The following is a 16,241-nucleotide window of genomic DNA, read 5'->3' on the forward strand; positions in this document are numbered from 1 at the left end:
GCCCAACACTCCCTGCTGACAGGCTCCGCCCCCAGCCTGTAGGAGTATGTGCAGTGACAAATAATACCCTCCTCGTCCGGCTTCCCTCCCCAAAACACGGGCCAATTGTGTTTTACAGATGCACCGCGGTGCCTCCGCAGTGGTGGACAGGCACTTTACCACTACGACACCCGAGCATTTTGCAATCTTGTATTTTCTTTGTTTCTGGATTCTTCATTTACGATTAAGGAATGTTTTACAAACAAAAAAATGTGTTGTATTCAAGACATCACAGGGTGAGTAAACAATAGAAATAAGGTAATTTCTTGGGTGAACTATTCCTTTAACTCGTTGGGTGCCAAAACCGGAGATTTGCGGTTTTGCAAAGACACCCGTCGAGTGCCATAACCGGGAATCTCCGTGAGGCAATTTTTTACCTTTTTTTTTTCCACAAGCAACTTTGGAATCACCCACGGTGCCTCTTAAATGGAAGGGACAGATGGATCACCGTGCCAAAAAAACTCCCTTCCGTCCGCTCCCATTCTATCTCCTTGATATAACCTCCGGATCTCCTTGACTTTTTACAGTGGAGAAAAAGGAGCCATTTTCAATGCGCGATCACTCCGCAATGGCGACTCGCGTGAGAGATGTTATTGTTCCAGGCGTTAGCCTGGACCATCCACCGTCGTACAAGCATCCATTGTTTACATCCGGGTGCTCGTCGTCGATTCTACAGCTCTAAACAGCTCAGCGTAAACGCTAGGAATGCCAGCACTAGATGTACCCTGTTTTAATAAACCTCTGGCACTGAATGAGTTCATTGGCTACTTCAATAACTGATTCACTATTTGATTAATTATTGAATTAATTTATGGATTTGTTAATTAACTGACTAACTGATTATGTAATTCATTGATTATCTAATCCTTCATTTGGTCATTTGGCTAATTAGTTACTGATTAACTGATTTACTTAATTGAGCCATTCATGAACTGAATAGCTAATAGATTGATTACTAAGCTTCTCAACTGCTTGATGTGGTAATTGACCTGTTAAGTCATTGATTGATAGATTGATTGATTGATTGATTGATTGATTGATTGATTGATTGATTGATTGATTGACAGTGACAGCATCGACCTTCAGCCTCTTGACAACCAGGTGACTGTCAGCCTTCCTCTGATGTACGACTCTGAGCTGTCTCTATCCAGGTACCTTTCTGTCTGTCTGTCTGTCTGTCTGTCTGTCTGTCTGTCTGTCTGTCTGTCTGTCTGTCTGTCTGTGTATTTGTCTGTCAGTTTATTTGTCTGTCTTTCTGTCTGTCTGTCTCTCTCTTTGTGTGTCTGTCTGTCTGTCTCTCTCTTCGTGTGTGTGTGTGTGTGTGTGTGTGTGTGTGTGTGTGTGTGTGTGTGTGTGTGTGTGTGTGTGTGTGTGTGTGTGTGTGTGTGTGTGTGTGTGTGTGTGTGTGTGTGTGTGTGTGTGTGTGTGTCTGCTTGCCCACCTATCTGTCTATATTACTAAAGTTTGCTTTACTTTTACTATACTTTTGTTACTGCTGGGGAATTTGTTCATTGGATTTCCATCTCTCTCTCTCTCTCTCTCTCTCTCTCTCTCTCTCTCTCTCTCTCTCTCTCTCTCTCTCTCTCTCTCTCTCTCTCTCTCTCTCTCTCTCAGGGAGTCCAACCTCAACTTTTACGTATCGGATGGCGACGCTGAGAGTGACATCACCACCCTGGACGACATCGGACCCGAGTACAACTTCACTATCAAGGTACTTGCACATAATACTACTTAGTTGTAAATGTACTATGTAGCATATGCTTATAATGAATATAAGTACAGCTAACTGGACTAGCTGCTGCTTTAATAATTATGAAGTTCATTAATTGATTGATTGATAATGAAGGAAAACTACACTGATGGCAACACTTAAAGCAGTGGTTCTCAAAGTCGGGTTCGGGGACCCCCAGGGGTCCTTGAAGGGGTTCCAGGGGGTCCCCAGCCAAATGATTGATCATTGGAACCAAATGGACCCTTATGAGTCTGTAACTCTGAGAGTGTACAAGGGAACCAAATGGACCTGTTACAGATGATACTACAGTGCAGGTTGGGGGTCCCAGAGGTCAAAATGCATATCAAACTGGGGTTCCTTAAAATTAAAACGGAGAATCACTAGCTCTAAATATTTTCTCTTACGGGGGTCCCTGGCGTATATTTTCCAATGGGTATCTGCGGGCTAATATGTATCAATTGGTGGGTCCTTCACATGAAAACGTTTGAGAATAACTGACTTAAAGAACGCTTAGAGATTTGTGTTGTGGGTCAAACTGGTACCATGGTATTGGAATAAAAGTAAAGAAAAAGGAAAATAAACATGAACACAGTATAACCATTCACAGTTCAATGAATTCAACACAATCCAACACAATCCAACCACTGCTCCTTCAATAACGCAGGCTTTAACTCTTTAACTTTAGCTGTCAAACTATACTCTCTAGAGCAGGGGTGGGCAACTTTGTCTGTCTGTGGTGAGGGCCACAACATTTCCACACTCACGGCCATAATAGTCACATATGTGATAAATGAGGGATATTAACACATTTTTTTTCTTTGTTTTTATTTAGCATTTAGTAATGCTTCTATCAACTTAAATACAGCTGTACTGCTAAACAAAACTTCACATTCCTAAGTATGCCTTTCAGAGTATTGCTGTAACCTTGGCTTAAAAATATACAAAAATTAACACCAGAATTATAATTGATAAGGCTTCTATTAAAATAAACGAGAGCGTGCTCTACTGGTGGACTGTTATAATTAAAATGGATCATGTAAAGTTGCATGTTTGGAACAGCTGATAGCAAATAGTTCACCATTTTGGATATGTTTAGATTACTTTGTTTTTCTTTGTGATTTCAAAAGTGCAAAAGAAAATAATTCTGTTTTTATTAACATATTTGAAATAAACGTGAACATTTTATTTTATTTTTTATGTATATATATTTATATATTGGCCTGGGGCCGCATTGAGTGACGGTGAGGGCTGCATGTGGCCCGTGGGCCGCCAGTTGCCCATCCCTGCTCTAGAGTGAACTTTTTATTTAGCGAATGCAAAGTCCTTGAGCCAAGCCGTTGCCTCCTGGTCTGCTGTATGGAGGGTGACTAATCCTCCTTTCAGTCTTTGGAAAAGACACCCTTCAATGATGTGCTCCATTGTTTTCTCCTCTCCACAAGCACACAGTCAACACATTCTCACACATAGGCGTCATTTATTGCCGCTCTGTCATTTTCACTCCCTAATGCGTCACTAAAAGACTTTTATAGGACTACAAAAACTAAAACTCACGTATTGGAGCTTCAAATACTAATGGAATCGGGGGATTGACCAGCTGCCTCGGTGGCTAACCTGGTAGCAGCACTTAGCTAGTCTTCAATCCCACCGGGGGAACAGTTTCTTTTTCTCTCTTAGTTAGGGTTAGCGTTAGGGTTAGGTATATTTTTGTTGTTAGGGTTAGGTTTAGGCATAGTTTTGTCAACATGCGACGTCGCCATGGCGTCGCGTCATGTCAGGGCTATTGTGGAGGCGTGACCAATGCCATTTTGCTATTATGGGTGCTGTAATGTGCGCACTGCACCAAGGTGCTATGCGGTAAAATTGCCCTGAATTAGTCATGCGTGTGTTTGGGCGTTACTTTAATCAATCCAATCAGACTACCCGCTGCCATTCCCTTTAAGATCAGCCAATATAGTTCTATTGTCTGTGCGTTAAGTGGTGCTCTCACCAAAAAAAAGAGAAAGAAACCTCACATTGAAAGGAGAGATGTCCAGCTGCAGACATGGTCATCATAACCACTGTAGCCTCTGTCTAATTATGTGACTGTTTCCAATGTCCAAAACACATTGATATCTCTTGACAAACCAATATTATTATATTAATAATAATGGTGTTCACGGCAGGTAGTGCTCAATGTTAAATGCTATGGCCCGTGAACAGACTAGGCTCGGTGTACACGTAGTTGTTCACTTCCCATAGTTGCTATGGGAAGTGAACACTTGCGACTGCCTTTCGTGAACACTTCTATGCCGACTATATTTTCTCAATGGGGGGCAGTGGAGAGCCATAGTCAGCCTAATATTAGAACTATGGACTGTGTACATTGTGTACACCTCCCATACTATGCTATGGTAAATGGCGTTTACCATCATGTGACCTCCCGGGACGCTGTTTCTCGCCAATTCCCGCCTAGTCCCGCCTAGTACAGCCTAGTCCAGCCTATTACAGCCTAGTCCAGCCTAGTCCAGCCTATTATAACCTAGTCCAGCCTAGTCCAGCCTATTACAGCCTAGTCCAGCCTATTAAAGCCTAGTCCAGCCTAGTCCAGCCTATTAAAGCCTAGTCCAGCCTAGTCCCACCTATTATAGCCTAGTCCAGCCTATTACAGCCTAGTCCAGCCTAGTCCAACCTATTCAAGCCTAGTCCAGCTTAGACCCGCCTATTAAAGCCTAGTCCAGCCTATTACAGCTTAGTCCAGCCTATTACAGCCTAGTCCAGCCTATTACAGCCTAGTACAACCTAATAGAGCCTAGTACAACCTAATAGAGCCTAGTAGAGCCTAGTTTAACCTAGTCTTGACTAGTCCAGTCTGTTCCATGCTAGTAGAGCCTATATCGCCCTCCCCTAGTCTGTTCCATCAAAAGGCTGGACTATTGCTTAGTCTCTAATAGGCTGTTTTAAGCTCTAGTAGGCTTTGCTAGGCTTTACTGGGCTCTATTAGGCTATAGAAGCCAGTACTTTACTTTGGCCTACAAAGGCTCATGCAAAACTATTGCTCGTGAACACACAAGCTATGGCCCGTGTATTCAGTGGTTAGTCCCTATGGTCTGAGTATCTACTTGGCTGAGTCAAGTCAAGTCAAGTCACCTTTATTTATATAGCACATTTAAAAACAACAGAAGTTGACCCAAAGTGCTTTACAATCACAATAGTATAACCTAATAAAAATACAGCATAGTTAAAGAAACATAAAGCAATACCTAAACAAAAACACCAAAGATAGGAGAACATAAAAGAGGAATACAAAAAAAGAGGAAAAATACATTCAATGGCCATAAGTTAAGAATGCCCTCAGACTGAGCTGAAGGCAATGGAGAAGAGGTGGGTTTTTAGGGTGGATTTAAAACTTTCAATGGTGGAGCTGGATTTAATGTGCAGTGGTAAATTGTTCCAGAGTGTGGGCGCAATAGCGGAGAAAGCCCGGTCACCTTTAGTTCTAAGGTTTGTTGGGGGAATGTCGAGGGGCATTTGGGAAGATGACCTAAGAACTCTGAGGGTAGGAGGTGCAGAAAGTAAGTCCGAAATGTACTGTGGCGCAAGGCCATTTAAGGCTTTAAAAACAAAAAGTAAAATTTTAAAATCAATGCGATATTTCACTGGTAACCAGTGCAATTGGGCCAGAACCGGGGTAATGTGCTCTCGCATCCTGGTTCCAGTCAGGAGTCTAGCAGCAGAATTTTGGACCATCTGCAGACGGGAGAGAGTAGACTGAGCCAGCCCATGGTATAGCGAGTTACAATAGTCCAATCGAGAGGTAATAAAAGCGTGGATGACTGTTTCCAGGTCCCTGTGAGTTAAAATGGGCTTCAATTTGGCTATGGTTCGTAACTGATAAAAACTGCTGCTCACTACACTTGAAATTTGTTTGTTAAAATTCAAGGAGGAGTCCAAATAAACACCCAAGTTTTTTATAGTGTTGTGCAAATTCGCAGAGAGGGGGCCAAGACAAGGGACTAGTAAAGCCTAATAGAGAGTATTAGAGTCTGGTACAGCCTAGTAAAATCTAGTCTAGCCTAGTCCAGCCTGTTCCATGCTAGTATAGCCTATACCACCCTCCCCTACTCTGTTCTCCCAACAGGCTGGACTATACTAGTCTTGGGTGCACTAGGCTGTACTGTACTGTACTGTACTAGACTCTACTGGTCTCTAATAGGCTGTTTTAAGCTCTAGTAGGCTTTGCTAGGCTTTACTGGGCTCTATTAGGCTATAGAAGCCAGTACTTTACTTTGGCCTACAAAGGCTCTTGCAAAACTATTGCTCGTGAACACACAAGCTATGGCCCGTGTACACAGTGGTTAGTCCCTATGGTCTGAGTATCTACAGGGCTGACAAGGGACTAGTGAAGCCTAATAGAGAGTATTAGAGTCTGGTACAGCCTAGTACACTCTAGTCTAGCCTAGTCCAGCCTGTTCCATGCTAGTATAGCCTATACCAACCTCCACTACTCTGTTCTCCCAACAGGCTGGACTATACTAGTCTTGGGTGCACTAGGCTGTACTGTACTGTACTGTACTAGACTCTACTGGTCTCTAATAGGCTGTTTTAAGCTCTAGTAGGCTTTGCTAGGCTTGACTGGGCTCTATTAGGCTATAGAAGCCAGTACTTTACTTTGGCCTACAAAGGCTCATGCAAAACTATTGCTCGTGAACACACAAGCTATGGCCCGTGTACACAGTGGTTAGTCCCTATGGTCTGAGTATCTAAAGGGCTGACAAGGGACTAGTAAAGCCTAATAGAGAGTATTAGAGTCTGGTACAGCCTAGTACAACCTAGTCTAGCCTAGTCCAGCCTGTTCCATGCTAGTCTAGACTTAGTATAGTGCTTAAAGAGTGACTTTGAGAGCTGTTTTACCGTACAATGTAAGTCAATGAGGAGCAAATTTAGAAATATCAATTTCTAATCAATGGAGCAATTATTTTTGATTTCTTGTCCACCTTTGGAGTTACATCATGGCAAGGTAACTACACAACCCAAACCTCTACCAAAGTGGTCTTGCCCTTTAAGCAGGTAGGTATTGTCAATAGTCAGAGGGAAGTGGCAGTGTGAGGCAGTGTAGTGTGTAATGTTACTTGGGGGGATATGAATGTGTGGCTGCTGCTCACCCTCCTGGTAGGACAAACTTCATTAAAGTTGGGTTCGGGTTAGTTGGCTCGCCATCATGATCCTTTTTCTTATCAAGAAAAGTAACCTGGCCAATTCAATCAGATTCATGCAGGCACAGCCAGCATGTTGTGCCAGCAGTCAGTTTGGGTGGAAATCTCAGAGTAGTGTGCACCTCACTCTGCTACTGCAGACTGTCTCTGCTTCATGCAATTATTGGCAATTGCAAGCACTGGTGTGACTGATTGATTGAGTGAGTGAGACTGAGTGTGTGTGTGACTGTGTTTGTGACTCTGTCAGTGACACACAGACAGCAGTGACACAAACCTTTTGAAAACCTTTTGAAACCTGGGTTACATCAGCCCTGTAGATACTCAGACCATTTGGATTAACCACTGTGTAAACAGGCAATAGTTTGTGTGTGCACGACCAATAGTTTCGCATGAACATTTGTAGGCCAAAGTAGAGTACTGCTAGCCTGGTAAACCCTCCCTCCGGAAATCTAATTTCTATTTGATTCCTGGAGTGAGTCTGGCATGAACCGCCTCTCTGCAATATTGGCTGTGTATGCCAAACGGACGCGCCTATCAGCGTCGTCGCTCATTGTTCTGTGATTGACAGCTTACGTTGGCCAATCAGGTGGCGAGTTCGAGTGAGCCCAAAACACGAACGGCAGCCATCTTTTTCATGTGCGGCCAATTCTCCGCTATTTTTTTACTTCAAAAAGCTCTCTAACTTCTATTTTGAGGCACGGAATTTACTTATAAGATATCGTTTGGATAGAATTTAGTTGTTTAACTTCATATATGTGGTCAATTAATCATGACAAAGCCTATTTAAAAAATAATAATTAGAGAACCGGTAGGGGCGGGCAGTGACACCATTGTACCCGAAAAAGGCAACCCATTTTGGGTATGGCTGTCTCAAAAGTCCCGTCGCGTCACATTAAGACTGGTGAACTGCTGATTGGCTGAAGGGGAAAAATTATCATTGGCTGAAGGGGTTGTCAGTCAACGGTATTACTCCCGCCCAACTCCAGCACAGCCAATATTGCAGACAGGCGGATCAGGCCAGACTCACTCCTGAAATGAAATGGAATTGAGATTTCCGGAGGGAGGGTTTACCAGGCTAGAGTACTGCCTTCTATAGCCTAATAGAGCCCAGTACAGCCTAGCAAAGCCTACTAGAGCTGAAAGCAGACTATTAGAGCCCAGCAGAGACTAGTACAGTAAAGCCTAGTACACCCAGGTCTAGCCTACTCCAGCCTTTTGGGAGAACAGAATAGGGGAGGGGGTACCAGGCTATGCTAGGACTGATAAGGCTGGACTAGGATAGACTAGATTGTACTAGGCTGTACCAGACTCTAATACTCTCTATTAGGCTGTACTAGTCCCTTGTCAGCCCTGTAGATACTCAGACCATAGGGACTAACCACTGTGTACACGGGCCATAGCTTGTGTGTTCACGAGCAATAGTTTTGCATAAACCTTTGTAGGCCAAAGTAAAGTACTGCCTTCTATAGCCTAATAGAGCCCAGTAAAGCCTAGCAAAGCCTACTAGAGCTTAAAACAGCCTATTAGAGACCAGTAGAGTCTAGTACAGTACAGTACAGTACAGCCTAGTGCACCCAAGACTAGTATAGTCCAGCCTGTTGGGAGAACAGAGTAGTGGAGGTTGGTATAGGCTATACTAGCATGGAACAGGCTGGATTAGGCTAGACTAGAGTGTACTAGGCTGTACCAGACTCTAATACTCTCTATTAGGCTTTACTAGTCCCTTGTCAGCCATTTAGATACTCAGACCATAGGGACTAAACACTGTGTACACGGGCCATAGCTTGTGTGTTCACGAGCAATAGTTTTGCGAGAGCCTTTATAGGCCAAAGTAAAGTACTGGCTTCTATAGCCTAATAGAGCCCAGTAAAGCCTAGCAAAGCCTACTAGAGCTTAAAACAGCCTATTAGAGACCAGTAGAGTCTAGTACAGTACAGTACAGTACAGCCTAGTGCACCCAAGTCTAGTATAGTCCAGCCTGTTGGGAGAACAGAGTAGTGGAGGTTGGTATAGGCTATACTAGCATGGAACAGGCTGGACTAGGCTAGACTAGAGTGTACTAGGCTGTACCAGACTCTAATACTCTCTATTAGGCTTTACTAGTCCCTTGTCAGCCCTTTAGATACTCAGACCATAGGGACTAAACACTGTGTACACGGGCCATAGCTTGTGTGTTCACGAGCAATAGTTTTGCAAGAGCCTTTGTAGGCCAAAGTAAAGTACTGGCTTCTATAGCCTAATAGAGCCCAGTAAAGCCTAGCAAAGCCTACTAGAGCTTAAAACAGCCTATTAGAGACCAGTAGAGTCTAGTACAGTACAGTACAGTACAGCCTAGTGCACCCAAGACTAGTATAGTCCAGCCTGTTGGGAGAACAGAGTAGTGGAGGTTGGTATAGGCTATACTAGCATGGAACAGGCTGGACTAGGCTAGACTAGAGTGTACTAGGCTGTACCAGACTCTAATACTCTCTATTAGGCTTTACTAGTCCCTTGTCAGCCCTTTAGATACTCAGACCATAGGGACTAAACACTGTGTACACGGGCCATAGCTTGTGTGTTCACGAGCAATAGTTTTGCAAGAGCCTTTGTAGGCCAAAGTAAAGTACTGGCTTCTATAGCCTAATAGAGCCCAGTAAAGCCTAGCAAAGCCTACTAGAGCTTAAAACAGCCTATTAGAGACCAGTAGAGTCTAGTACAGTACAGTACAGTACAGCCTAGTGCACCCAAGACTAGTATAGTCCAGCCTGTTGGGAGAACAGAGTAGGGGAGGTTGGTGTAGGCTATACTAGCATGGAACAGGCTGGACTAGGCTAGACTAGAGTGTACTAGGCTGTACCAGACTCTAATACTCTCTATTAGGCTTTACTAGTCCCTTGTCAGCCCTTTAGATACTCAGACCATAGGGACTAAACACTGTGTACACGGGCCATAGCTTGTGTGTTCACGAGCAATAGTTTTGCAAGAGCCTTTGTAGGCCAAAGTAAAGTACTGCCTTCTATAGCCTAATAGAGCCCAGTTAAGCCTAGCAAAGCCTACTAGAGCTTAAAACAGCCTATTAGAGACCAGTAGAGTCTAGTACAGTACAGTACAGTACAGCCTAGTGCACCCAAGACTAGTATAGTCCAGCCTGTTTGGAGAACAGAGTAGTGGAGGTTGGTATAGGCTATACTAGCATGGAACAGGCTGGACTAGGCTAGACTAGAGTGTACTAGGCTGTACCAGACTCTAATACTCTCTATTAGGCTTTACTAGTCCCTTGTCAGCCATTTAGATACTCAGACCATAGGGACTAAACACTGTGTACACGGGCCATAGCTTGTGTGTTCACGAGCAATAGTTTTGCGAGAGCCTTTATAGGCCAAAGTAAAGTACTGGCTTCTATAGCCTAATAGAGCCCAGTAAAGCCTAGCAAAGCCTACTAGAGCTTAAAACAGCCTATTAGAGACCAGTAGAGTCTAGTACAGTACAGTACAGTACAGCCTAGTGCACCCAAGACTAGTATAGTCCAGCCTGTTGGGAGAACAGAGTAGTGGAGGTTGGTATAGGCTATACTAGCATGGAACAGGCTGGACTAGGCTAGACTAGAGTGTACTAGGCTGTACCAGACTCTAATACTCTCTATTAGGCTTTACTAGTCCCTTGTCAGCCCTTTAGATACTCAGACCATAGGGACTAAACACTGTGTACACGGGCCATAGCTTGTGTGTTCACGAGCAATAGTTTTGCAAGAGCCTTTGTAGGCCAAAGTAAAGTACTGCCTTCTATAGCCTAATAGAGCCCAGTAAAGCCTAGCAAAGCCTACTAGAGCTTAAAACAGCCTATTAGAGACCAGTAGAGTCTAGTACAGTACAGTACAGTACAGCCTAGTGCACCCAAGACTAGTATAGTCCAGCCTGTTGGGAGAACAGAGTAGGGGAGGTTGGTATAGGCTATACTAGCATGGAACAGGCTGGACTAGGCTAGACTAGAGTGTACTAGGCTGTACCAGACTCTAATACTCTCTATTAGGCTTTACTAGTCCCTTGTCAGCCCTTTAGATACTCAGACCATAGGGACTAAACACTGTGTACACGGGCCATAGCTTGTGTGTTCACGAGCAATAGTTTTGCAAGAGCCTTTGTAGGCCAAAGTAAAGTACTGGCTTCTATAGCCTAATAGAGCCCAGTAAAGCCTAGCAAAGCCTACTAGAGCTTAAAACAGCCTATTAGAGACCAGTAGAGTCTAGAACAGTACAGTACAGTACAGTACAGTACAGCCTAGTGCACCCAAGACTAGTATAGTCCAGTCTGTTGGGAGAACAGAGTAGTGGAGGTTGGTATAGGCTATACTAGCATGGAACAGGCTGGACTAGGCTAGACTAGAGTGTACTAGGCTGTACCAGACTCTAATACTCTCTATTAGGCTTTACTAGTCCCTTGTCAGCCCTTTAGATACTCAGACCATAGGGACTAAACACTGTGTACACGGGCCATAGCTTGTGTGTTCACGAGCAATAGTTTTGCAAGAGCCTTTGTAGGCCAAAGTAAAGTACTGGCTTCTATAGCCTAATAGAGCCCAGTAAAGCCTAGCAAAGCCTACTAGAGCTTAAAACAGCCTATTAGAGACCAGTAGAGTCTAGTACAGTACAGTACATGACAGCCTAGTGCACCCAAGACTAGTATAGTCCAGCCTGTTGGGAGAACAGAGTAGTGGAGGTTGGTATAGGCTATACTAGCATGGAACAGGCTGGACTAGGCTAGACTAGAGTGTACTAGGCTGTACCAGACTCTAATACTCTCTATTAGGCTTTACTAGTCCCTTGTCAGCCCTTTAGATACTCAGACCATAGGGACTAAACACTGTGTACACGGGCCATAGCTTGTGTGTTCACGAGCAATAGTTTTGCAAGAGCCTTTGTAGGCCAAAGTAAAGTACTGGCTTCTATAGCCTAATAGAGCCCAGTAAAGCCTAGCAAAGCCTACTAGAGCTTAAAACAGCCTATTAGAGACCAGTAGAGTCTAGTACAGTACAGTACAGTACAGCCTAGTGCACCCAAGACTAGTATAGTCCAGCCTGTTGGGAGAACAGAGTAGTGGAGGTTGGTATAGGCTATACTAGCATGGAACAGGCTGGACTAGGCTAGACTAGAGTGTACTAGGCTGTACCAGACTCTAATACTCTCTATTAGGCTTTACTAGTCCCTTGTCAGCCCTTTAGATACTCAGACCATAGGGACTAAACACTGTGTACACGGGCCATAGCTTGTGTGTTCACGAGCAATAGTTTTGCAAGAGCCTTTGTAGGCCAAAGTAAAGTACTGGCTTCTATAGCCTAATAGAGCCCAGTAAAGCCTAGCAAAGCCTACTAGAGCTTAAAACAGCCTATTAGAGACCAGCAGAGTCTAGTACAGTACAGTACAATACAGCCTAGTGCACCCAAGACTAGTATAGTCCAGCCTGTTGGGAGAACAGAGTAGTGGAGGTTGGTATAGGCTATACTAGCATGGAACAGGCTGGACTAGGCTAGACTAGAGTGTACTAGGCTGTACCAGACTCTAATACTCTCTATTAGGCTTTACTAGTCCCTTGTCAGCCCTTTAGATACTCAGACCATAGGGACTAAACACTGTGTACACGGGCCATAGCTTGTGTGTTCACGAGCAATAGTTTTGCAAGAGCCTTTGTAGGCCAAAGTAAAGTACTGGCTTCTATAGCCTAATAGAGCCCAGTAAAGCCTAGCAAAGCCTACTAGAGCTTAAAACAGCCTATTAGAGACCAGTAGAGTCTAGTACAGTACAGTACAGTACAGTACAGCCTAGTGCACCCAAGACTAGTATAGTCCAGCCTGTTGGGAGAACAGAGTAGTGGAGGCTGGTATAGGCTATACTAGCATGGAACAGGCTGGACTAGGCTAGACTAGAGTGTACTAGGCTGTACCAGACTCTAATACTCTCTATTAGGCTTTACTAGTCCCTTGTCAGCCCTTTAGATACTCAGACCATAGGGACTAAACACTGTGTACACGGGCCATAGCTTGTGTGTTCACGAGCAATAGTTTTGCAAGAGCCTTTGTAGGCCAAAGTAAAGTACTGGCTTCTATAGCCTAATAGAGCCCAGTAAAGCCTAGCAAAGCCTACTAGAGCTTAAAACAGCCTATTAGAGACCAGTAGAGTCTAGTACAGTACAGTACAGTACAGCCTAGTGCACCCAAGACTAGTATAGTCCAGCCTGTTGGGAGAATAGAGTAGTGGAGGTTGGTATAGGCTATACTAGCATGGAACAGGCTGGACTAGGCTAGACTAGAGTGTACTAGGCTGTACCAGACTCTAATACTCTCTATTAGGCTTTACTAGTCCCTTGTCAGCCCTTTAGATACTCAGACCATAGGGACTAAACACTGTGTACACGGGCCATAGCTTGTGTGTTCACAAGCAATAGTTTTGCAAGAGCCTTTGTAGGCCAAAGTAAAGTACTGGCTTCTATAGCCTAATAGAGCCCAGTAAAGCCTAGCAAAGCCTACTAGAGCTTAAAACAGCCTATTAGAGACCAGTAGAGTCTAGTACAGTACAGTACAGTACAGTACAGCCTAGTGCACCCAAGACTAGTATAGTCCAGCCTGTTGGGAGAACAGAGTAGTGGAGGTTGGTATAGGCTATACTAGCATGGAACAGGCTGGACTAGGCTAGACTAGAGTGTACTAGGCTGTACCAGACTCTAATACTCTCTATTAGGCTTTACTAGTCCCTTGTCAGCCCTTTAGATACTCAGACCATAGGGACTAAACACTGTGTACACGGGCCATAGCTTGTGTGTTCACGAGCAATAGTTTTGCAAGAGCCTTTGTAGGCCAAAGTAAAGTACTGGCTTCTATAGCCTAATAGAGCCCAGTAAAGCCTAGCAAAGCCTACTAGAGCTTAAAACAGCCTATTAGAGACCAGTAGAGTCTAGTACAGTACAGTACAGTACAGTACAGCCTAGTGCACCCAAGACTAGTATAGTCCAGCCTGTTGGGAGAACAGAGTAGTGGAGGTTGGTATAGGCTATACTAGCATGGAACAGGCTGGACTAGGCTAGACTAGAGTGTACTAGGCTGTACCAGACTCTAATACTCTCTATTAGGCTTTACTAGTCCCTTGTCAGCCCTTTAGATACTCAGACCATAGGGACTAAACACTGTGTACACGGGCCATAGCTTGTGTGTTCACGAGCAATAGTTTTGCAAGAGCCTTTGTAGGCCAAAGTAAAGTACTGGCTTCTATAGCCTAATAGAGCCCAGTAAAGCCTAGCAAATCCTACTAGAGCTTAAAACAGCCTATTAGAGACCAGTAGAGTCTAGTACAGTACAGTACAGTACAGCCTAGTGCACCCAAGACTAGTATAGTCCAGCCTGTTGGGAGAACAGAGTAGTGGAGGTTGGTATAGGCTATACTAGCATGGAACAGGCTGGACTAGGCTAGACTAGAGTGTACTAGGCTGTACCAGACTGTAATACTCTCTATTAGGCTTTACTAGTCCTTTGTCAGCCTTGTAGATACTCAGACCATAGGGACTAACCACTGTGTACACGAGCCATAGCTTGTGTGTTCACGAGCAATAGTTTTGCATGAGCCTTTGTAGGCCAAAGTAAAGTACTGCCTTCTATAGCAGGGTTATAATAGGCTGGACTAGGCTGGACTAGGCTGTAATAGGCTGGACTAGGCTGGACTAGGCTGTACTAGGCGGGACTAGGCGGGAATTGGCGAGAAACAGCGTCCCGGGAGGTCACATGATGGTAAACGCCATTTACCATAGCATTGTATTGGAGGTGTACACAATGTACACAGCCCATAGTTCTAATATTAGGGCGTTTCCCATAGTATAGTGTGGGAGGTGTACACAGTTCACTTCTAATAGTTTTGGCTCATAGCCTGCCACCCTGCCACCCACCCTGTGGAATTATGCTTGAACTGCAAGATAGGACCCTAAAACGTAAACAAAGGGAAAAACATCCGTGTGGGTAATCCGTAAGACCGATGGGCGAACAAGTGGTGTTAACGCGCAGAGGGGGGCCCAGAGGACATGTAGAGTCCGCCCCCTGAATTTTCACGCCCCCACAGGCCGCAGAGTGGGGCCTGGAAATTTGGACTGTTCACCGGCCATAGCCGCTATGGCCGGTGAACACAAAAACCTATAAATGTAATAATAATAATATTCACATTCTCAGTTGCCTAAGCATCTCCCCCTTCTATCTCAGCGCAACAAGTGGACACATCGGTATGTTTCACACATTTGCTCAATCCTGCTACTGCTGCCCAAAATATCTGATCTCCAAGCAGTGGCATAATTTGCCTAGGGTTGCTGGGTTATGAGAACCTATACACGGGACTTCCACAGTCCACACAAGGGGGCCATCCAGAAGGGTTTCATTAATTAATTTAAGTTTATCAATTTATGTTTTTAATAAATAAAAATAGCCGCCCATATTACACAGTAAAGGCATCTGCTATTATATTTATTTTGGTAATTTCCAATATATTATGTAGCCTATAGGATTGTATCCCCATAATAGTATTCATATTATTTCTGCAAGACTCATTGACGAGAACTTGAGAAGCGGCGAATAACTGGAACGCTCGCCCCAAAACACACTTTTTTTCGCGGGCCATGGCCGCCGGATTACACCCGGGGCGAGGGTGTTTTAGGACGAGGGTTCTTCTATTCCATTTCAGATTGGAGAGTGGAGCATGAGAGAAGAAGGACCGTCCGATGTTTCCTTTTTGCTTGATATTGTTTGATGGAGAGACAATCATGACTGATGCACCTAATGAAAGTAGACCCTTCACAGATTATAGAGAATTTTACATTTTAAGAATCGGTTCAGAATTGACTGAGTACGGCTATAGTTAAGTGTGAACCTCTTGCTGATATACAGTATATGTATGCACATGCTCTGCGCGCCCGTCGCGGCCGATGTTGCCGGTGTCCTTACAACATAACATTTACTTTTGCACTTAGGGCATGGTCTGACAACGTCTTAGCGGTATGCGGTGTGTCTTTTTAAGTCATGGTGCATAATAGCAGATACCGCATTGCGCCCTCAATTAACATATGGACACTCCCCCATGTGTTAAATATGATGGCGAGTCATATTACTTAACTGTTTGCGCTCAGCGCACCTTGCATAATAGGGATTGTGCATAAGATGGTGGCGTTATCACCTAATTACCGCCTAAGACGTGGATTTAAGTCACTCATACATAGGGCAGCAGGTGTTTGTTTGGGACCTCTTTGGACTCCCATTCCTTTTCCAAAGCTGATTGG

General features: G+C 44.3%; 1 protein-coding gene across 1 annotated transcript in view; it reads left to right on the top strand.

Annotated features, from left to right (window-relative positions):
* Positions 1-16,241, top strand: part of LOC308081404 (integrin alpha-2-like) — a 54,990-nt gene that overhangs the window by 33,740 nt on the left and 5,009 nt on the right. Inside the window, exons 23-24 of the mRNA XM_080423171.1 lie at positions 1,107-1,190; positions 1,654-1,750. Coding sequence (XP_080279297.1) covers positions 1,107-1,190; positions 1,654-1,750 — 181 coding nt within the window. The remainder of the gene's footprint in view (positions 1-1,106; positions 1,191-1,653; positions 1,751-16,241) is intronic.

The sequence above is a fragment of the Gymnoscopelus braueri genome (assembly GCF_963280865.1).
Source record: "Gymnoscopelus braueri genome assembly, chromosome: 3".
NCBI classification, from domain to species: domain Eukaryota; kingdom Metazoa; phylum Chordata; class Actinopteri; order Myctophiformes; family Myctophidae; genus Gymnoscopelus; species Gymnoscopelus braueri.